Source organism: Quercus robur, chromosome 12 (assembly GCF_932294415.1).
Source record: "Quercus robur chromosome 12, dhQueRobu3.1, whole genome shotgun sequence".
Taxonomy (NCBI): domain Eukaryota; kingdom Viridiplantae; phylum Streptophyta; class Magnoliopsida; order Fagales; family Fagaceae; genus Quercus; species Quercus robur.
The window spans coordinates 41,621,635-41,644,017 of record NC_065545.1 but is presented as its reverse complement, the minus strand read 5'-3'; the positions used below and the strand labels follow the sequence as shown (position 1 = coordinate 41,644,017).

At 33.1% G+C, this 22,383-nt stretch overlaps 2 protein-coding genes and 1 long non-coding RNA gene across 5 annotated transcripts; 1 reads left to right on the top strand and 2 right to left on the bottom strand.

The window, feature by feature from the left end:
* Positions 1-1,630: 1,630 nt before the first annotated feature.
* Positions 1,631-8,046, bottom strand: LOC126708744 (urea-proton symporter DUR3-like). 2 transcript variants are annotated; one of them, XM_050408660.1, is made up of 10 exons: positions 7,767-8,046; positions 5,270-5,377; positions 5,091-5,186; positions 4,894-4,976; positions 4,536-4,756; positions 4,150-4,412; positions 3,803-4,041; positions 2,690-3,339; positions 2,358-2,407; positions 2,076-2,266 (listed from the first exon to the last, which is right to left on the bottom strand). In XM_050408660.1, the coding sequence occupies exons 1-10, from the start codon at positions 7,944-7,946 to the stop codon at positions 2,228-2,230; spliced, it is 1,929 nt and encodes a 642-aa protein (XP_050264617.1). In that variant the 5' UTR covers positions 7,947-8,046; the 3' UTR covers positions 2,076-2,227. The 2 variants fall into 2 exon arrangements, with proteins under 2 accessions (XP_050264616.1, XP_050264617.1); XM_050408659.1 differs by lacking the exon at positions 2,358-2,407 and having other exon boundaries at positions 1,631-2,266; positions 7,767-8,044.
* LOC126708745 (uncharacterized) lies at positions 2,854-14,229 on the top strand. Its single transcript, XR_007649258.1, has 2 exons — positions 2,854-2,944; positions 14,144-14,229. It is a non-coding gene; the product is annotated as an uncharacterized LOC126708745 (long non-coding RNA).
* Positions 12,910-19,690, bottom strand: LOC126708743 (urea-proton symporter DUR3-like). Of its 2 annotated transcripts, XM_050408657.1 has the most exons (9): positions 19,363-19,690; positions 16,443-16,550; positions 16,263-16,358; positions 16,066-16,148; positions 15,708-15,928; positions 15,320-15,582; positions 14,973-15,211; positions 13,889-14,538; positions 12,910-13,463 (listed from the first exon to the last, which is right to left on the bottom strand). In XM_050408657.1, exons 1-9 carry the CDS (start codon positions 19,540-19,542, stop codon positions 13,192-13,194), a joined length of 2,112 nt encoding a protein of 703 aa, XP_050264614.1. In that variant the 5' UTR covers positions 19,543-19,690; the 3' UTR covers positions 12,910-13,191. The 2 variants fall into 2 exon arrangements, with proteins under 2 accessions (XP_050264614.1, XP_050264615.1); XM_050408658.1 differs by lacking the exon at positions 19,363-19,690 and having other exon boundaries at positions 16,263-16,369.
* Between the last annotated feature and the right edge of the window lie 2,693 nt (positions 19,691-22,383).

Genomic DNA, 22,383 nt, shown 5'->3' with positions numbered 1-22,383 from the left:
AGTTTCTGTGAATAAAAGTTTTTATCCTTATAGTTATTTCAGAATTACAAGAAATATTAATAACTTTTTATTAACCAAATAATAGAAAATATTTTCTATTCATTTCAAGATCACACCCAATTAGGAAAACATCTTGGGGGTGTTTGGCTTGTGTTTCCAAACAACAATTTTCAGTTTTTAAACAACATTACTCGTATTTTCACACACTTTTTCACTCATACATATTCAGGGGCAACTGCACATACATTTCAGGGGTTCAAATGAACCCCCTGACTTGAAAAAAAAAATATATATATATATATATATATTGCTTTACTAATTTAATACTTTTAAAAATATTTTTGCACCCTTTGTTTTAAATCTTGTACACTCTAATCACATATCAATTTATCTCACAATCAAATAACAACTTATTGTATTATTTATGGATGGATGGCTGTGGTTGTGTGAGTTAATAATTATACAGTGCAACTGTGCAAGTGGAGTTGAGTTTTTTCATTTAGTTTAAAATATTTTTATAAAAAAAAATGACAAATATATAACCACAATTACATAAAAACAAAAATATTATACAAACTTAACAAAATAAAATGGTCATACTTATATTGACAATAGATAATGAAAATTGATAATAAATTATCATGAGACGATTTTAAAATATGAAAACTCGTAGAAGGAAATTGTAAAATTTCATGTATTTGTGTGTTTTTGTTTTCGATAACTCAATATATTCAATTTTTTTTTTTAAATTAAATTTTTGTTTAATTTAAGTTTCTTAATGACCCTCCTAGAAAAAAAATCCTAGAGCCACTGTTACACGTATTTTCACAAATGTTTTCAAACAACAATTTTTTAGTTTTTAAACACAAGTACCAAACAGCCCCTTAAGTTTCAAAACAAACCAAACTTAACTCAAGCCTCCCTTTTTTAAATTTTGAGGACAATTTTAGTGCATCTTTTTCTTTTGCTTTGTTGTCATACTTGGATTCAAGACTTTCATGATTGGATAGCTTTTCAGATATTGATTTCCTTACTTTTATTTTTGACTTTGATACTTAAATTGCTTTTCAGACACTTAGTAACCCAAGATTCTAAAGTTTTAGCAAATGAGGGAGAGATCCACTGACGCAAAAATACTTAGATGCAAGATATATAAGGGGAATGAATGCTTACTTTGAGGTGATTTAAGATGTTTGTAATGAGAAGATGAGGTGGGGCTTAGTAGATTTAGCAAAGCAATGATTTTTGTTTTAATCATATATCTTCTAAAATTTAGTTTTTTTTCTTTTTTTGGCAGAAAGATTTGGGGTTCACTGCCTTTTGATGTCACAATTTTCTATTCCGAAAAGCAAGAGAATGATTTCCAAGAAAATTTATTCAGTCATGCTCAGAGTTTTTTTGAAAATTTATTAAGACATGAATTTTTGAAAATCTGAAGTTTTTTTTTTTTTTTTTTAAATTTAAAATTTTTATTTATTCAGGTGCTTGCTTCCATTTTTTGTAATAACTTGGTTATGGAAACCATTTGAACACTGTCTAATATGCAAAATGTTTGATTGTTCAAATGTTTCCAAAAAATATTTAAATGCCCTTAATTAGTGAATCTGTTAGCATATTTTTGTAATTGAAATTTGACAAATTCTCTTCAAATCTATTAAACTGAATATGGTTTTGGAAATGATCAGAAACAAGCTGACTCATTTTACAGCATGTAGTAGGCAAGGCCATTGCATTTATAATCAGTTTTGATTTGAATTCTAAGAACAGCCTAGAGCAAAGACTTTTTCCAAGAGTGTTTTCTTGAAGAATTGTTTTCCTATAACATTCTCTAAGCAACTCAACCCCATTCCTCATGATTAAAGTTCCTAACTTTAACCACATCACCTTGGTCATTATGAAATCCTGATCAAGTGTCATGTATAAATTGCAGTCTCAAAGATTCATGTTGAACTAAAAGAAGTTGCTTAGGCAGGTATGTAGATGGAGAGAGTGAGTCACTCTGTTGCTACTTTTTTCTTAGACTTCTCTTTCTCAAGCAAGTAAATGTTCTCTGCATCAGGTATAGCCAGTATGATTGTTTGCAACTTGATATTCATCTCCTCAACCTTTTCCATGAGCCTGTCATTTGTAAACATGCCCATAAAGACTCTCTGGATTGTTTTCCTGCTTTCTATTAGTGGTAAACCAATAATTACCACCGAACCAATGGTGCCCCATGCTATAGCAATCACTGCCCAGAATGTGAAGTAACCCTTACTAAATACTCCTGCATTAATAGAAAGGAAGATTCAGTTTTGGAGAATAACATGTTTTGGTCACAACATGGTAACAAAATCATTCTACATTGATCAGCATACATATCTCTTGAAACTGGGTTTCTCATTTTCCTTGAGCATTTGACCAACATCTGGCACACAATATAATATTATCAAATATTCAAAACAGTCTGTATTTATAGTTTGCATAACTTTTAAATTGTCTGCTTAGAAGTACAAATTAGATGCTTTTTTTATTTATTCAAGAAGGTGAGTTTATGTTAATAAGTAGTATATATTTGTTATCATACTGACTTTTTATTGTTATAGTTACTATTTGTTTTGAAAGAACTAGTCTTTGCTTCAAAAGCATTAGTCTATGTAAAAACAGTTACGATTTCATAAGGCATTCAGCTGTCGCTAATAGAATTTACCTATTGGAAGAGACAGAAGGGGCCACAATCCAACAATCACGACAGTAAAACCAATACCCCATTTCACTACCCATGCTTTAGCTCTCTTCAGTTTTTCCTCATTGAACTCTTCTGCTGGCAGCTCACTCATTTCCTTTTCAACCACTGTGATCTGCTTAGTAGTATCCCAGTCATAGTTTTGAGGCCACAAAATGCTACAAACAACGTGAACAGCTCCTCCAGTTAATATAGAGACAATGTTTCCAGCAAGCATTGGTGCATTTCGACCAGTTGTGTCAAGATTTACCCGGCCATACTCAATGCTTGTAACTGACAACCAAGTGATTATTCCAAGAACACAACCACTCACTGCACCAAGGATGGCACCAATGGCATTTGCTTTTCTCCACAGAAGCATAAAAGCAATTGGAAGAACTGCTGAACCAATCAGCACTCCCATGGCAAGATACATCCAACCCAAAGAAACTCCAGCCTTGTTCAGTATTACTGCCAGCAAACCCATAAAACAGCCAAAGGTGAGGACAACAGCCCTTGACACTTTGAGTATTTTCTTACCATCTGCTTCTGGATTTATGTAAGTGCGATAAATATCATATGTGCATAAAGAAGATACAGCTATTAGCTCGGAAGAACCAGCAGATGTCACTGCCCTGAACCATTAAGAGAAAAAGAAAATGCTAACCATTTAGCATTTCACATCCTCCAATGTATTAAAAAATTAAAACAGTAATAAAGCCTTTGGTGCTCCTTTTGTATCAGAACATATTGAAGATTATAGTGGTTACTTTTAAGACAATTAACACATTGTATATCATATGAATACTACTTTTCAACAATTTGAAAACACAAAATATGGATCATAACAGATTGGCCTCAAAGAATACGAAGCTTAAATAAATTAATAAAAGAATGACTAACAATTTTGAATTTTGCAAACAGCAGAAAGTACAAAAATGAAAAACTGTGTTAGCATTTTAAGATTTTCTTAACTTTTTTTTACAAACTCAATCTGTTGGAAAAATGCATCATCACTATCAGAAAATTGATGAAAAATTCTCTTTGTCAGGTTCCACACCATGTCAAAAGACCAAGCTAATGCTGACTGCAACTTACATGAAAAGCATAGTAAGAAGAAGAACAGATCCTCCTTTCCCCATCAAAGCTATAGCAGTAGCTGGAGGAACAAGTCCATGGCTTGCCTCACTTTCTGTGATTGGTAAATCAAGGGCCAGTGCTCCCAAACCCAGTGATGTTGCCAGTGAGAATGGCACCGCAAACCAGACCAGGCCACCCAACAAATAGCCCTTATGAGTTGATGAAGGTCTTGCAGCAATAGCACTCACCCAATATCCCTAAAATTTTCTTATTTTAGGTATTAGTATTTGGTGTGAAAGCATAGCCTAAATTTCAAAATGGAAACATAAGGAAATGGATTTGCATCCAGTCAAAAGTAATCTTACATTGTCAACAAACACAGTGCCAAAGTTGCCAATAATGTTAATAATCCCAAAAACTAGCCCGCCTGAGCTCAACATTGTCACATAAGATCCTTTGTAATTCCCAGTAACAGGACCACAAGATTGCCCATAATGGGAAACTGGCTGCTCACATATTCTTGATTTGCTTGCTACCTCAACCAGACGGTTATATATTTCACTGGGACTACCAAGCTCACCACTCCCGGTGTAAACCAGGTAAACAAAGACAACTAAAACAACGTGTACTGAAGTGAAATAAATAAACAAAACAAAGATCAGGCTAAAACCATAATATAAATTTAATTAAAAAAAAAAGAAGAAGAGAAAATCAAACTTTACTAGCAAAATTTAACAAAATACTCATGTACCTATAACAGAATGTATATAGCTAGCCAAAAAAGTTGCTTTTAGCCCTCCAGCTAGTGTGTAGACAATTACTCCAAGTGGAATCAGAAAACTAGCAGCATAAATGTTCACTCCAGTAAGTGCATTTACAACAGCCGATCCACCAAGGAGTAACATGGCGGTTACAATAATATTTGTCAAAAAGCAGAAGGCAAGGAAGACAATGTGAGCAGCTGTCCCCCAACTGAAATTAGACAAAGATTATCATTAAACCAGCTAGCAGAAAAGACTTTAGCTAAGTATGAACTAATAATATTATATGGATGGGTTTGTCACAAGCATTATCAAAATTCATTGGTTTGTCAAAAGTATAAAACACACCGAGCTTTTACAATTTCACAAACAGTGTGAGCATGAGGAGCCTTTCTTTTGATCTCTATAGCCATTACACCAAACAAGAGCACCTGTTCAGAAAAATATTAAGATGAATAACAAATGTTGGCATTGCTTTCCCCATTATGACAAAAATTTAAAGAAATTCAAGTAGTTCATAGAGGAAAAAAATTGTGTGAACATGCCTGAATAGTAGCCCCACTAGCATACCAGAAAGGCCCACTAACACCATACTCCCAAGCTATATTAGAACTTTGCAAGATCGTAGCAGCCCATGTCCACTTTACAAGTTCTCCATAAAATTTTATGTCAGCAGACTATGAGGTCGATGTAAATGTCAACTAGGCAGTGATATAGAGATTACCTGAGATACAATCACACTAGCAATAAGTCCTGTCTTAATGTTTCGCCCTGCAGTGTTGAACCATTCAGATGTATGGCGGGACCCAACATAACGCTTCTCCAGCCATACCTGACCCCACAGGTAAAAATATAGTCATGAATGATAAATTAATAAAAATTATGAGAGTCATAATGCTATTTTTAGTTTTTAAGCTTCAATGATGAATTTTTTTTTAAAAAAAATGTTGGCTGATAATAATCATAGCTCATAGGCTTCTATGTATGTCTGTTTCTTAGAAAGAAAGTGGACAGACCATACTCCCCACACACAAGCAAACATGTATCATTCAAGGGCTCAACTGCTATATCCAACTCCTATAAACACCTTTGGATTTTGCTAGTGGAAGAAAAAATTAACAAAAAGTAAAAATAAAACAGTTCTACTTACATAGCGGGAAAAGAAAAAGAAAAGAGGTTAAAAGGAAGATTTTTTGTTAGAGACAATAACTTATCCTTGGAATACTCTTTGTAAGACATGATAACATTGGCTCTTAGTTAATGTGAAGTTAAATTTTTGACATGTACTTTTCTTTTTTGCATGAAAACATATACAATTGAAATCTTGTTACTTGCACCGCAGGATTCAAAAAACAAAAACTTTGTGTCACACGTGAAAATTAATTGATGTCCATTCTTAGCTTGTCATATCAAGACATATACCGAATCTAATAAGACCATAATCAGAAATCCATCATGTTTGGGTATTGTTAAAATTTTCCTTTACAAAACTAAGGAGGTGTAATCAACAGGACTCTAGTAAAGTAAGCAAAGAAGTTCTAGAGAACAAAAGGATATTAGAATCGAATCAATGAAAAGGATATTCTTATTTAAGAAAGATGTAAGACAATAACAGTTTAAACATTTCATCATCTATTGACAGCATCAAACAGCAAATGATGGACTATGTGATCCACTTCCCAAAATATCAAATGTTGCCTCAGAAACCAAGTAATGAATTCAGAAGCACAACTCCAATATCTAATTCCTTGAAACACCTACAATAACTTTGAATTAAATTAAGAAAAAACAGAAAGAAAAACAGGACTACTGATGTAAAGGAAATAGAAAAGGAGATTAAAAGAAAAATATTTTGGCTGAACATAAGCGTATCCTTGGAAATTTCCTACAGAAGCTCATTATAACCTCTCCATTTGAAACAATAAATTTTATTTGAAGTATATCCAGAGGTAATTAGGACTATGATTTATTACCAATATGTCAAGTATAACCAAAGATTTAGGAGAATCAGTGGGAAAGAGCTTCTAGATGCTTAAGGAACCAATGGATGGCTCTTGGAGCTGGTAGAAAATTTTCCGAAACTAAGATTACTGATTACAAGAATAGATCTTTCCATGATAGGGAATTGGACACAAACTTTTCTATGGCATGAAAATTCAATCTCATGTGTCTTTTTTGACAGCACTATAAATGAAACGTGGTATATTAATCTGAAATTGACATAACAACCATGCTATGGTGTCAGCAGTATGATTGCCTCCAAAATACCTTGAACGGTTTGATGTTCTTGCTCATTGATTGGTTTGAAATCCTAGAGTGTAATGAACCCAAACGTGTACAATAGATGTATAGGTGTAGTTTTTGTAATCACATAGTTAGCCTTGTAATTAAGAAGAGTCAATTTAGTTAGTAGCAAGATTGCAAGAGGTGGAGCCAAGTTGGTTACAGGTTGTTAGTTGGTTATTGGCTAATGGGATTGGCAAGCAACTTGTTTAAATACTTGTCATCCATAGCATTTTTAGCATTGCTGTAATAAGATGCAACTTTCTCACTTTCTTTCTAAAATTCTCTCTCAATTTTCCCTTTTTAATTTTCTTCTTAGAGGGTGACTATCTCGAATTAAATCAGTTGATCTTAGTTCATTACAGTTTGTCATTGGAACGGAAAGAAAGAGGTTCAGAGTTCACCAGAATGCTTATAAGGATTTTGGGTGCTGTATATAACTGATAAGTTACAACAAGAGTCACTCCATAAAAAAACTTAAGTTTGACTACTTTTTTCTTGTTGATAAATTTGAATACTTTATGTTATTATATATATAACTTAGCAACCTAATTTGAGATAGGACAAAACTTCAGCTCATAATTTGAAGAAACCCAAAAGAATTATTTTAAAAAAAAAAAACTGAAAGGAGATTATAATAAAATTCAATACATAAACTACCAGATTGTTGTTGACAAAAAGTATTGGACATTCCTTTTAGCAACTGTTTGATTCAGCTTGAGCTATCGGTATAAAGTATGACTTTATCACTACTAGTATACATAAATCTTGATGGAGTAGTGTGTGCCTTTGTCTGTTTCTAATTAGTACCTATTATAGACTATACAGCATGACGATAGTACACTTCAAGTTAAGAAGAATATGATAGATAGATAATAACTACATATATTTGAGCCCAAAAACAAAGTAGAAAGATAAAGGGAGTTAGTTGAACTCACCAGGAAAGATGTGAAAAAAGCGAAGAAGGCACCAAAACCAAGAATAACAGAGTATCCCACTCCTTGACCAAGCACTGGTTTCCCTTCAAAGAAACTGCTCTGTCTGACACAACTGCCACTTTCAGAGACATGGTAATACTTGCTTGAGAATCCCAGCGGTGGACACTGTGACTGAGACATAGATATTGGAAGAAGAAGGTGGAGAAACTAACGGCAGTAAGCAGTTATATTAGATAGGGTCTGGTCAACGAACAGTGTCCGAAAACTGAAAAGTGATAGTATTGGATCGGCTAGATTAATACTAGTAAAGCCACTTTGCCACGATTCACTCAACGGCATATCATGAGCGAAGTAAAAGTGTTGGATTCATATGGTCCATAATTTTACCGTTCATAACTTATCACATGAGTAAATTGTGATAAAAATTGTGATTTTAGTATTTTTCGATCGGTTAAAGTTGAGTTTTTTATTAGAAGAGTGATGAGACAACAATATTTTTACATCAAAACTAAGATAACAAGTTTTTAATGATACTTGTATTGATTCATCACTGAAGTCATCTTGTTAGCTACTATTAACCGTTTGTTACCTAGGATTATTGTTATATTGTTGCGAATATATTATACTCATAACTTTATTCTTTTTATTAAAATGGGCAAATATCATTTTTCTATCATAAATTATCACCCTAATTATACTTAACATCTTGAATTATCGAAATGTATGATTGATTTCTCAAATTATAACTTTGTTTCAATGTCCCCTACCTTTTGTTTTGGTGTTAAATATGATGAAAATTAGCATTAAAAATTTAAAAAGACCAAATTTATTCTTCCCTATTTCGTTAGAGTTAACTGGTTGTGCAATTTTATAGTTCAAGTATAATTAATATGATAGTTTACGGTAGAAAAATGTAATTTTTTTTATGGCACACGGGCCAATTAAAAAGTTATTTGTTTATTTATTTATATTTGTTGCTTCCATAGAACTCATTAAATTTCAAGTTAACAAAATCCAATAAGATGTGAGTTTTAGTTAGCTAACTGTAAAGTCTCTCGGGTTGAAACTCAAAAAATAAAAAATAAAAATCCAATAAGATAATAGTGCTGGGTGTTGGTTTTTTTTTTTTTTTTTTTTTAAATAATTCTGAGTGCTTCCAAGTTGCTAGGAAGTACCGGCTTTAACAGTTTACCGGTACTGCTCTGTGCTGGTCCTTGCTTGTCGTGATGGCAAGTGAAACTATGAAGGCATGAATATCACTCTTGGTATCTCTCCCCGTCATCATCATCTATATATTATTGGGTTGGATATATTTTTCCTGTCTTACTGTCTATCGCACTGATTGTCAACCTTTTAATTTCTATATATCTGACTTGGAGGTATCTATGGCACCGATTTTCAAAGTTTTTAATTTTCTTTTCTGACTTTGGAGAACGGCAGCGTGTTTTTGTATACTTCTTTCTCGTTTTTTTTATAGACGGTGCTTTGGTGCACCTATCAAATTGCACGTCCATGATCCATCGAATATATGGTGACCTGGCCGATCATATGCATATTGCAAACTCTCTTATAAAAAAGCCACAAGTCCCACTACATTACAAACAAAAAAATATATAATTCAGATCCTGTCAGGTGCTTTAGTGTAATAAGGCTTTGCGCCAAAACACTACTTTCGTGCAAAAACAAGTTGGGCTTACTTTCGGTTCAAGTTTTCACGAAAAATAAGTGGTTGGAATTTTGGTGCAAAAACGAGCTTGGTGCAAGTTTTTAAGCCCAAAACACCTAGGGGATAGCTTTTGTGTAATAACAAGTCGATCTTGTTTATCAAAAAAAAAAAAAAAAAAAAAAGAAGGTCTGATCTTAGGTTGAGTTTGGATTGCACTGAAAAGGAAAAAATTTGTGTTTTGGCGTTTTTTCTGTGGGTCCTTTACATTGTTCACGAGACCCGCAAATATAGAATCTGGCAAAATTAACTTTAAAATTAGGTCTCACAGCACAATTCACATATTTAAAAACTATTTTGTTATAGTGTTTTTAGCAATAAGCGGTATTCAAACAAATCCTTATTTTGCACAAAAATACCATACCTTTGAGCCAAACTTTTCACAGGAAATAAGAGTTTGGAGTTTTGGAGCAAGTTCTTGAGCCCAAAACACCTCTAGGATAGTTTTTTGTGCAAAAACAAGCCGGACATATTTCTTGGAAAAATACAGTAACTTCAAGTCAAGTTTTTTGTGCAAAATAAAGAGGTTGGATTTGTGGTGCGAGTTTTGAGTTAGTTTTAGCTGAAATTGAAAACTTCTAGCTAAAAGTACAGTACAAAGAGCAAAAAGTAAAAAGTTAGCTGAATAGTACAGTGAAACCTATGAATAGTACCAAAAAATGCATTGAGACTTGCAAATAGTACAAAAAGTTAGCTAAAAAGTAAAAATTCTAATAATTTTCAACTTTTATTACTTCCCAAACACACGTGTGAAAACAAACTAGCTTATTTCGTGGGAAAATTATTATATTGGGTATAAACTATTTATTTAAATAGGTAATAAATTGTCAAGTATAGAACTATATACTTGATACATTTTAAGATCTTATTCAAAACCTACACAACTTAGAGTCTGTTTGGATACTGCTTATTATTGAAAACTGAAAATACTGTAGCAAAATAATTTTTAAATGTGTAAATAATACCGTGGGACCCAATTTTGAAAAACAAAATGTTGAGTTAGACAATTTGTGGGTCCTGTGAACAGTACACAGGACTCACTGTATTTGATGCAATCGCGCTAAAACTGAATTTCAGCACAATCCAAACAGAGGCTTTATTGACCATAATTTGGAAGTCTCCCACAGTACTGCCAAATACATAAGTTGAGGTTTTTAATACCTCATGACTTCTATGAGTTATTTTGATCAAAACTCTTAACTAGCATTTCGTGGGTCACCTCAAAGGGTTTTTTATTATTTTATTTTAGAAATTGCTTTTCCTACAGGTTATTGTACCATATCTAAGACTAGACCCTGAAAATCCGGATAAATACGATAGAGAGAGGGAGGAGCAAGATCGAATAACAACTTGTAGCATTAATTACTAAAAACATTAAATATATATATATTTTTTTTTTTAATTCTTCTTCTAAAAAAAACTAAGAGTATGTCTGGTAATTGCTTTTTCCTCTTATTCTCTGTTTTCAAAAACAATTTTCTATTTTTTAGACTAAAAAATTTGTTTGGTAAACCAAAATAGACAGAAAACAAAAATTGTTTTCAAAACTCAATTTATGAAGGAAACTGAAAATATGTAAAATGCTGTTTTCAGTTTCTAATTTTCAAAAGTCAATGAAAATATGCATTTAATTTAATAAATCTATCTCATTTAATAAGTTAGCATTAAAGTTCAAATCCTAGTAATAACATATTTTAGTATTTTTTATTTTTTTCTTCAAAAAATTATCTTTTTAATTTCAACTAACCAAACATGTTTTTTATTTAAAAAATACAAGAAAATTGTTTTTTTTTTTATATTCCCAAAAACAAGTTTTTGAAAATAGAAAACAAAAACCGTTACCAAACATAACATAAAGATGTGGTGTGTGAGAGATATGGACTATTACGCTATTGCCCATGCATTCACAATCACTTGGGTGTGCTTAGGAATGGTGTATCCAATTGCTTCTTTAAGCAAAGCTTGTAAATAGGGAAGTCGTGGGATATCTTTCTCTTCGATGCTCTGTCCAAATCCAATTGTTTCACCAAGTTCTTGCTTTGCCTTGGCCATTATATATGTCAGGATTGCGAAGAAGCTCAGTCATTTCCCATTCCATTGTAGTGGTAGTTGTATCAGTTCCTCCAATGAACAAGTCCTGATACAATGGATTTAAACAAAAACAATGCGATAGGGGTCTCCAATTTCTGAATAAGTGAGTGAGGAGTTTATTAAGATAGTGTAAAGCTGGAACTTCAAAATCATATTTACTTAATAAAACACCACAAATATTAATGTCTACACCATGAAATTTGTCCCAATAGTAACTTTTCTCTCCTTACAATTATCATTGACCACTTGTTGACCGACCATTGACTTTTTTTCTTAAATGACATAATTTTTTTTCTTGAAAGAATCAATTTCTCACTTAGTTTTTCAAGTAAATTTCGACTTTGGTGTCTATTTTCTGATGAGATTCTCCAAATGGCCCAGAAAGCAGAAAATGTTATTCCATCTTCACTTAGTTTCTGTGAATAGAAGTTTTTATCCTTATAGTTATTTCAGAATTACAAGAAATATTAATAACTTTTTATTAACCAAATAATAGAAAATATTTTCTATTCATTTCAAGATCACACCCAATTAGGAAAACATCTTAAGTTTCAAAACAAACCAAACTTAACTCAAGCCTCCCTTTTTTAAATTTTGATGACAGTTTTAGTGCATCTTTTTCTTTTGCTTTGTTGTCATACTTGGATTCAAGATTTTCATGATTGGATAGCTTTTCAGATATTGATTTCCTTACTTTTATTTTTGACTTTGATACTTAAATTGCTTTTCAGACACTTAGTAACCCAAGATTCTAAAGTTTTAGCAAATGAGGGAGAGATCCACTGACGCAAAAATACTTAGATGCAAGATATATAAGGGGAATGAATGCTTACTTTGAGGTGATTTAAGATGTTTGTAATGAGAAGATGAGGTGGGGCTTAGTAGATTTAGCAAAGCAATGATTTTTGTTTTAATCATATCTCTTCTAAAATTTAGTTTTTTTCTTTTTTTAGCAGAGAGATTTGGGGTTCACTGCCTTTGATGTCACAATTTTCTATTCCGAAATGCAAGAGAATGATTTCCAAGAAAATTTATTCAGTCATGCTCAGAGTTTAAGACAGGAATTTTTGAAAATTTGAAGTTTTTTTATTTATTCAGGTGCTTGCTTCCATTTTTTGTAATAACTTGGTTATGGAAACCATTTGAACACTGTCTAATATGCAAAATGTTTGATTGTTCAAATGTTTCCAAAAAATATTTAAATGCCCTTAATTAGTGAATCTGTTAGCATATTTTTGTAATTGAAATTTGACAAATTCTCTTCAAATCTATTAAACTGAATATGGTTTTGGAAATGATCAGAAACAAGCTGACTCATTTTACAGCATGTAGTAGGCAAGGCCAATGCATTTATAATCAGTTTTGATTTGAATTCTAAGAACAGCCTAGAGCAAAGACTTTTTCCAAGAGTGTTCTCTTGAAGAGTTGTTTTCCTATAACATTCTCTAAGAAACTCAACCCCATTCCTCATGATTAAAGTTCCTAACTTTAACCACATAGCCTTGGTCATTATGAAATCATGATCAAATGTCATGTATAAATTGCAGTCTCAAAGATTCATGTTGAACTAAAAGAAGTTGCTTAGGCAGGTATGTAGATGGGGAGAGTGTGTTACTCTGTTGCTACTTTTTTCTTACCCTTCTCTTTCTCAAGGAGGTAAATGTTCTCTGCATCAGGTATAGGCAGCATGATTGTTTGCAGCTTGAAATTCATTTCCTCAACCTTTTCCATGAGCCTGTCATTTGTAAACATGCCCATAAAGACTCTTTGGATTGTTTTCCTGCTTTCTATTAGTGGTAAACCAATAATTACCACCGAAACAATGGTGCCCCATGCTATAGCAATCACTGCCCAGAATGTGAAGTAGCCCTTAGTAAATACTCCTGCATTAATAGAAAGGAGGATTCAGTTTTGGAGAATAGCATGTTTCGGTCATAACATGGTAACAAAATCATTCTAATTGATATATATATATATATATCTTGAAACTGTGTTTCTCATTTTCTTTGAGCATTTGACCAACATCTGGCACACGATATAATATTATCAAATATTCAAAACTGTGTATGTAATTATAGTGTGCATCACTTTTCTATTGTCCACTTAGAAGTGCAAATTAGATGCATTTTTTTTATTCAAGAAGGTGAGATTATGTCAATATGTAGTATAAAATTTGGTTATCATACTGACTTTTTATTCTTATAGTTACTATTTGTTTTGAAAGAACTAGTCTTTGCTTAAAAGCATTAGTCTAAGTAAAAACAGTTACAATTTCCTAAGGCATTCAGCTGTCGCTAATAGAATTTACCTATTGGAAGAGACAGAAGGGGCCACAATACAACAATCACGATAGTAAAACCAATACCCCATTTCACTACCCATGCTTTAGCTCTCTTCAGTTTTTCCTCATTGAACTCTTCTGCTGGCAGCTCACTCGTTTCCTTTTCAACCACTGTGATCTGCTTAGTAGTATCCCAGTCATAGTTTTGAGGCCACAAAATGCTACAAACAGCGTGAACAGCTCCTCCAGTTAATATAGAGACAATGTTTCCAGCAAGCATAGGTGCATTTCGACCAGTTGTGTCAAGATTTACCCGGCCATACTCAATGCTTGTAACTGACAACCAAGTGATTATTCCAAGAACACAACCACTCACTGTACCAAGGATGGCACCAATGGCATTTGCTTTTCTCCACAGAAGCATGAAAGCAATTGGAAGAACTGCTGAACCAATCAGCACTCCCATGGCAAGATACATCCAACCCAAAGAAACTCCAGCCTTGTTCAGTATTACTGCCAGCAATCCCATAAAACAGCCGAAGGTGAGAACAACACCCCTCGACACCTTGAGTATTTTCTTCCCATCTGCTTCTGGATTTATGTAAGTGCGATAAATATCATATGTGCATAAAGAAGATACTGCTATTAGCTCGGAAGAACCAGCAGATGTCATTGCCCTGAACCATTAAGATAAAAAGAAAATGCTAACCTTTTAGCATTTCACATCCCCCAAGGTATTATAATATTACTAAAACAGTAATGAAGCCTGCAGTGCTTCTTTTGTATTAAAGCATCTTGAAGATTTTAGTGGTTACTTTTAAGACATTTAACACACTGCATATCATATGAACACTACTTTTCAACAATTTGAAAACTCAAAAAATATGGATCATAACAGATTGGGCTCAAACAATATGAAGCATAAATAAATGAATAAAAGAATGACAATAATTTTGAATTTTGAAAACAGCAGAAAGTATAAAAAGAAAAACCGTCTCAGCATTTTAAGATTTTCTTGGGAAAAACATGTCATCTCTATCAGAAGATGAAAATGACCCTTTTCAGTTCCCCAACATATCAAAAATCCAAGCTAATGCTGACTGCAACTTACATGAAAAGCATAGTAAGAAGAAGAACAGATCCTCCTTTCCCCATCAAAGCTATAGCAGTAGCTGGAGGAACAAGTCCATGGCTTGCTTCACTTTCTGTGATTGGTAGATCAAGGGCCAGTGCTCCCAAACCCAGTGATGTTGCCAGTGAGAATGGCACCGCAAACCAGACCAGGCCACCCAACAAATAGCCCTTATGAGTTGATGAAGGTCTTGCAGCAATAGCACTCATCCAATATCCCTAAAATTTTCTTATTTGAGGTATTAGTATTTGGTGTTAAAGCATAGCCTAAATTCCAAAATGGAAACATAAGGAAATGGATTTGCATCCAGTCAAAAGTAATCTTACATTGTCAACAAACACAGCGCCAAAGTTGCCAATAATATTGATAATCCCAAAAACTAGCCCGCCTGAGCTCAACATTGTCACGTAAGATCCTTTGTAATTCCCACTAACAGGACCACAAGATTGCCCATAATGGGAAACTGGCTGCTCACATATTCTTGATTTGCTTGCTACCTCAACCAGACGGTTATATATTTCACTAGGACTACCAAGCTCACCACTCCCCGTGTAAACCAGGTAAACAAAGACAACTAAAACAACGTGTACTGAAGTGAAATAAATAAACAAAACAAAGATCAGGCTAAAACCATAATATAAATTTAAAAAAAGAAAAAAAGAAAAAAGAGAAAATCAAACTTTACTAGCAAAATTTAACAAAATACTCAAGTACCTATAACAGAATGTATATAGCTAGCCAAAAAAGTTGCTTTTAGCCCTCCAGCTAGTGTGTAGACAATTACTCCAAGTGGAATCAGAAAACTAGCAGCATAAATGTTCACTCCAGTAAGTGCATTTACAACAGCCGATCCACCAAGGAGTAACATGGCGGTTACAATAATATTTGTCGAAAGGCAGAAGGCAAGAAAGACAATGTGCGTAGCTGTCCCCCAACTGAAAGTAGATGAAGATTATCATTAAACCAGCTAGCAGAAAAGACTTTAGCTAAGTATGGACTAATAATATTATATGGATGGGTTTGCCACAAGCATTATCAAAATTCATTGGTTTGTCAAAAGTATAAAACACACCGAGCTTTTACAATTTCACAAACAGTGTGAGCATGAGGAGCCTTTCTTTTGATCTCTATAGCCATTACACCAAACAAGAGCACCTGTTCAGAAAAATATTAAGACGAATAACATATGTTGGCATTGCTTTCCCCATTATGACAAAAATTTAAAGAAATTCAAGTAGTTCATAGAGGAAAAGAATTGTGTGAACATGCCTGAATGGTAGCCCCACTAGCATACCAGAAAGGCCCACTAACACCATACTCCCAAGCTACATTAGAACTTTGCAAGATCGTAGCAGCACATGTCCACTTTACAAGTTCTCCATAAAAAATATATGTCAGCAGACTATGAGGTCGATGTAAATGTCAACTAGGCAGTGATGTAGAGATTACCTGAGATACAATCACACTAGCAATAAGTCCGGTCTTAATGTTTCGCCCTGCAGTGTTGAACCATTCAGATGTATGGCGGGACCCAACATAACGCTTCTCCAGCCATACCTAACTCCACAGGTAAAAATATAGTCATGAATGATAAATTAATAAAAATTATGAGAATCATAATGCTATTTTTAGTTTTTAAGCTTCAATGATGAATTTAAAAAAAAAAAAAATGGTGGCTGATAATAATCATAGCTCATAGTCTTCTATGTATGTCTGTTTCTTAGAAAGAAAGTGCACAGACCATACTCCCCACACACAAGGAAACATGTATCATTCAAGGGCTCAACTGCTATATCCAACTCCTATAAATGCCTTTGGATTTTGCTAATGGCAGAAAAAATTAACAAAAAGTAAAAATAAAACAGTTCTACTTACATAGAGGGAAATGAAAAAGAAAAGAGTTTAAAAGGAAGATTTTTTGTTAGACAATAACTTTTCCTTGGAATACTCTTTGTAAGACATGATAACATTGGCTCTTAGTTAATGTGCTGTTCAATTTTTGACATGTACTTTCCTTTTTTGCATGAAAACATATACAGTTGAAATCTTGTTACTTGCACCACAGGATTCAAAAAACAAAAACTTTGTTTCAGATGTGAAGATTAATTGATCTCCATTCTTAGCTTGTCATATCAAGACATATGCTGCAGTTGATCTTAGTTCATACTACCAGATCTAATAAGACCATAATCAGAAATCCATTATGTCTGGGTATTGTCAAAATTTTCCTTTACAAAACTAAGGAGGTGTAATTAACAGGACTCTAGTAAAGTAGGCAAAGAAGTTCTAGAGAAAAAAAAAATATTAGAATTGAATCAATGAAAAGGATCTACTTAATTAAGAAAGATGTAAGAAAATAACAGTTTCCACATTTCATCATCTATTGACAGCATCAAACAGCAAATGATGGACTATGTGATCCACTTCCCAAAATATCAAATGTTGCCTCAGAAACCAAGTAATGAATTCAGAAGCACAACTCCAATATCTAATTCCTTGAAACACCTACAATAACTTTGAATTAAATTAAGAAAAAACAGAAAGAAAAACAGGGCTACTGATGTAGAGGAAATAGAAAAGGAGATTAAAAGAACAATATTTTGGCTGAACATAAGCGCATCCTTAGAAATTTCCTACAGAAGCTCGTTATAACCTCTCCATTTGAAACAATAAATTTTATTTGAAGTATATCCAGAGGTAATTAGGACTACGATTTATTACCAATATGTCAAGTGTAACTACCAAAGATTTAGGAGAATCAGTGGGAAAGAGCTTCTAGATCCTTAAGGAACCAATGGATGGCTCTTGGAATTGGTAGAAAATTTTCTGAAACTAAGATTACTGATTACAAGACTAGATCTTTCCATGATAGGGAATTGGACACAAACTTTTCTATGGCATGAAAATTCAATCTCATGGGTCTTTTTTGACAGCACTATAAATGAAACGTAGTATATTAATCTGAAATTGACATAACAACCATGCTATGGTGTCAGCAGTATCTAAGATGGAAACTGATTTAATTTGGAATCATGCTAAATCAGACAGTCTTGTTCTTGACATTCACTCTATGTTGTTAATTTGATATTCCCAGATACCGAGATTGACAAAATAGCAGTATGATTGCCTCCAAAATACCTTAACGGTTTGATGTTCTTGCACATTGATTGGTTTGAAATCCTAGTGTGTAATGAACCCAAACATGTACAATAGATGTATAGGGGTAATTTTTGTAATCACATAGTTAGCCTTGTAATTAAGAAGAGTCAATTTAGCTAGTAGCAAGATTGCAAGAGGTGGAGCCAAGTTGGTTACAGGTTGTTAGTTGGTTATTGGCTAATAGGATTAGCAAGCAACTTGTTTAAAACTTTAAATTCTTGTAATCCATAGCATTTTTAGCATTGCTGTAATAAGATGCAACTTTCTCACTTTCTTTCTAAAATTCTCTTAATTTTCCCTTTCTACTTTTCTTCTTAGAGGGTGACTATCTCAAATTAAATCAGTTGATCTTAGCTCATTACAGTTTGTCATTGGAACGGAAAGAAAGAGGTTCAGAGTTCACCAGAATGCTTATAAAGATTTTGGGTGCTGTATATAACTGATAAGTTAAAACAAGAGTCACTCTATAAAAAAACTTATGTTTGAATACTTTTTTTTTTTTGTTATTATATACTCCCTCCGTCCCACTTTGTTTGTCTTCTATTCCATCTTTGAGATGTCCCAAAATATTATTCTATTTCTAAAAATAAAAGTCATTAATTTACTAATGTTTCTATTATACCCCTATTAATTTACTAATTCAATTTTTTGATAAATTTATTTAAGGGTATTTTTGAAAACTTATACATTTTTAAAAGGTAGACAAAACAATAAATGATGTTCTCTTAAAAAATTTGACTTTTCAAACAGGACAAACAAAGTGGGATGGAGGGAGTATATAAATTAGCACCCTAATTTGAGATAGGACAAAACTTCAGCTCATAATTTGAAGAAACCCAAACGAATTATTAAAAATAAAATAAAAACCTGAAAGGAGATTATAATAAAATTCAATACATAAACTATCAGATTGTTGTTGACAAAAAGTATTGGACATTCCTTTTAGCAACTGTTTGATTCAGCTTGAGCTATCAGTATAAAGTATGACTTTATCACTACTAGCATAAATTTTAATGGAGTAGTGTGTGCCTTTGTCTGTTTCTGCTGGTTAGGCCAATCAATTAAGTTAAACTAATTAGTGCCTATTAAAGACTATATAGCATGACGAATGCACACTTCAAACTAAGAAGAATGTGATAGATAGATAATAACTACATATATTTGAGCCCAAAAACAGAGTAGAAAGATAAAGGGAGTTAGTTGAACTCACCAGGAAAGATGTGAAAAAAGCGAAGAAGGCACCAAAACCAAGAATAACAGAGAATCCCACTCCCTGACCAAGCACTGGTTTCCCTTCAAAGAAACTGCTCTGTCTGACACAACTGCCACTTTCAGAGACATGGTAATACTTGCTTGAGAACCCCAACGGTGGACACTGTGACTGAGACATAGATATTGGAAGAACAAGGTGGAGAAGCTAACGGCAGTAAGCAGTTATATAAGATAGGGTCTGGTCAACGAACAGTGTCCGAAAACTGAAGAGTGATAATATTGAATCGGCTAGATTAATGCTAGTAAAGCAACTTTTGCCACACAATTTGCTCAGCCTCCAGTCATGAGTGTTCGAGTAAAAGTAGTGGGTTCACATGAGCCCGTAATTTCACCACTTATAATTTGTCACGTGAACAAGTTGTAGCAAAAATTATAATCCTAGCATTTTCCGGTCTATTGAGTTTTTTAGTAAAATAGTTATGAGGGAACAATATTTTCACAACAAAACTAAGATAACAAGTTTTTACTGGAACTTGTATTGATTCATCACTGAAGTCATCTTGGTAGCTAGGATTATTGTCCCATTGTTGTGAAAATATTGTACTCATAACTTTATTATTTTTATTAAAATGGGCAAATATCATTTTTCTATCATAAATTATCACCTTAATTATACTTAACATCTTGAATTATTGAAATGTATGATTGATTTCCCAAAATTATAACTTTGTTTCAATATCCCCTACCTTTTGTTTTGGTGTTAAATATGATGAAAATTAGCATTAAAAATATAAAGAGACCAATTTATTCCTCCCTATAGTTGATTGATAAATTGGTTTTCCAATGCTAAATTTCGTTAGAGTTAACTGGTTGTGTAATTTTATAGTTCAAGTATAATTAATATGATAGTTTACGGTAAAAAAATGTAATTTTCTTTTTATGGCACATGAGCCAATTAACCGTAAAATCTCTCAGGTTGAAACTCTAGAAAAAATCCAATAAGATAATACTGCTAGTGGTTTTTTTTTTTTTTTTTTTTTTTTTTTTTTTAATAATAATTTTGAGTCCTTCCAAGTTGCTAGGAAGTACCGGATTTTACAGTTTACCGGTACTGCTCTGTGCTGGTCCTTGCTTGCAGGGCCGGCCCTAGGCCTAGGCCACTTAGGCCACCGCCTAGGGCCCCCTATTAGAAGAAGGCCCCAAATTTTGGGGCAAAAATTGATATATTTTATGATAAAAAAAAATTGGAGATATAGGAAAAAAAAATTAGTTTTATAACTTTCTTCTACTTTCAAGAAGTCCCAAAGTATTGAGTAATGCTAGAGAAAATGCAACTTTAAATACATGGGTTTTACAAATAGAGTGACGCTATAGTTTTACAAACTATTTTACAATATTTTTACAAACTGTTGTTGACCAACTTCTTACTGGTTCTCATCTGGACCCACTGATAATATCACTTTTTTATTTATCTATAATCATTCTTCACATCATCAATTTGTTAAAGTTTTTGTAAAAGAATTTGTATCTTTAACATTTTCCCTTACAAATATATGTGTTACTAATTGCAAGAAATAATTCAAATAGAAAAATGCTAGAAATATTATTAATTTTACTTGAAAATTTTATAAAATGATGTGACAATTAATATGATATGTGGACGTCAATAACCTATAAAATGCATTTTTAAATTATTTTTTGTGATTAACGATACATCTTTGCAAGCCTCATGTTGTAAAATTTATAATATCCCTAATATCATTAATTCAAATACTTGTTTATTATATTCTTGAAATGTCACTAATCGCATTCATTTCTACATTATTTGGAAGTTTTTTTTAGTAAAATTTGTTATATCTTTAGCATTTTTCCCAAAAAAAAATATATATTACAAAATAAAAGGAATAGATTTTTGTTATCAAAAATTATGATATTAAATACTAGTTAAATATTATTTAAGTGATAACAAAAAGGCCCCATTTAAATATATCGCTTTAGGCCTCCAAATTTGTCAAGCCGCCTCTGCTTGCTTGTCGTGATGGCAAGTGAAACTATGAAGGCATGAATATCACTCTTGGTATCTCTCCCCATCATCATCATCTATATATTATTGGGTTGGATATATTTTTCCTGTCTTACTATCTATCGCACTGATTGTCAAAGCTTTTAATTTCCATTTTTCTGACTTGGAGGTATCTATGGCACTGATTTTCAAAGTTTTTAATTTTCTTTTCTGACTTTGGAGAACGGCAGCGTGTTTTTGTACACTTCTTTCTTGTTTTTTATAGACGGTGCTTTGGTGCACCTATCAAATTGCACATCCATCGAATATAGTGACCTGGCCGATCGTATGCATACTGCAAACTCTCTTATAAAAAAGCCACAAGCCCCACTACATTACAAACAAAAAAATATAATTCAGATCCTGTCAGGTGCTTAGTGTAATAAGTAGTTTTTGCCTTCACAAAAAAAAGAGTAGTTTTTGCGCCAAGCCCAAAACACTACTTTCGTGCAAAAACAAGTTGGGCTTACTTTCGGTTCAAGTTTTCACGCAAGATAGGCAAAAATGGCTCATTACTATCAATTTTCAAAATAATTTGTCCAGAAACACTGTTTCCAAACTATATAGCAATATACCACTTTTTTAGGTACTCGAGCTTGCCAAGCTCGAGTACCATGTTTTTTTAATCCACTATCGCCCCATATTCAAGGAGCCCTATAGTGGCGTTTTTAAGTCCTATAGTGACGTTTTCGGGTCAAAAAACGCCACTATAGGGCCCCTTGAACCTGTTATGGGGACTTATAAAAAAATTTTGCAGGAAAACGCCGCTATAGGGCCCAAAAACGTCACTATAGGGCTTAAAAACGCCACTATAGGGCCCCTTGAACCTGTTATGGGGACTTATGAAAAAAAATTTGCAACAAAACGCCGCTATAGGGCCCGAAAACGTCACTATAGGGCCCCTTACGATGGTAGGGGGCTTAAAAACGCCGCTATAGGGCCCGAAAACGTCACTAT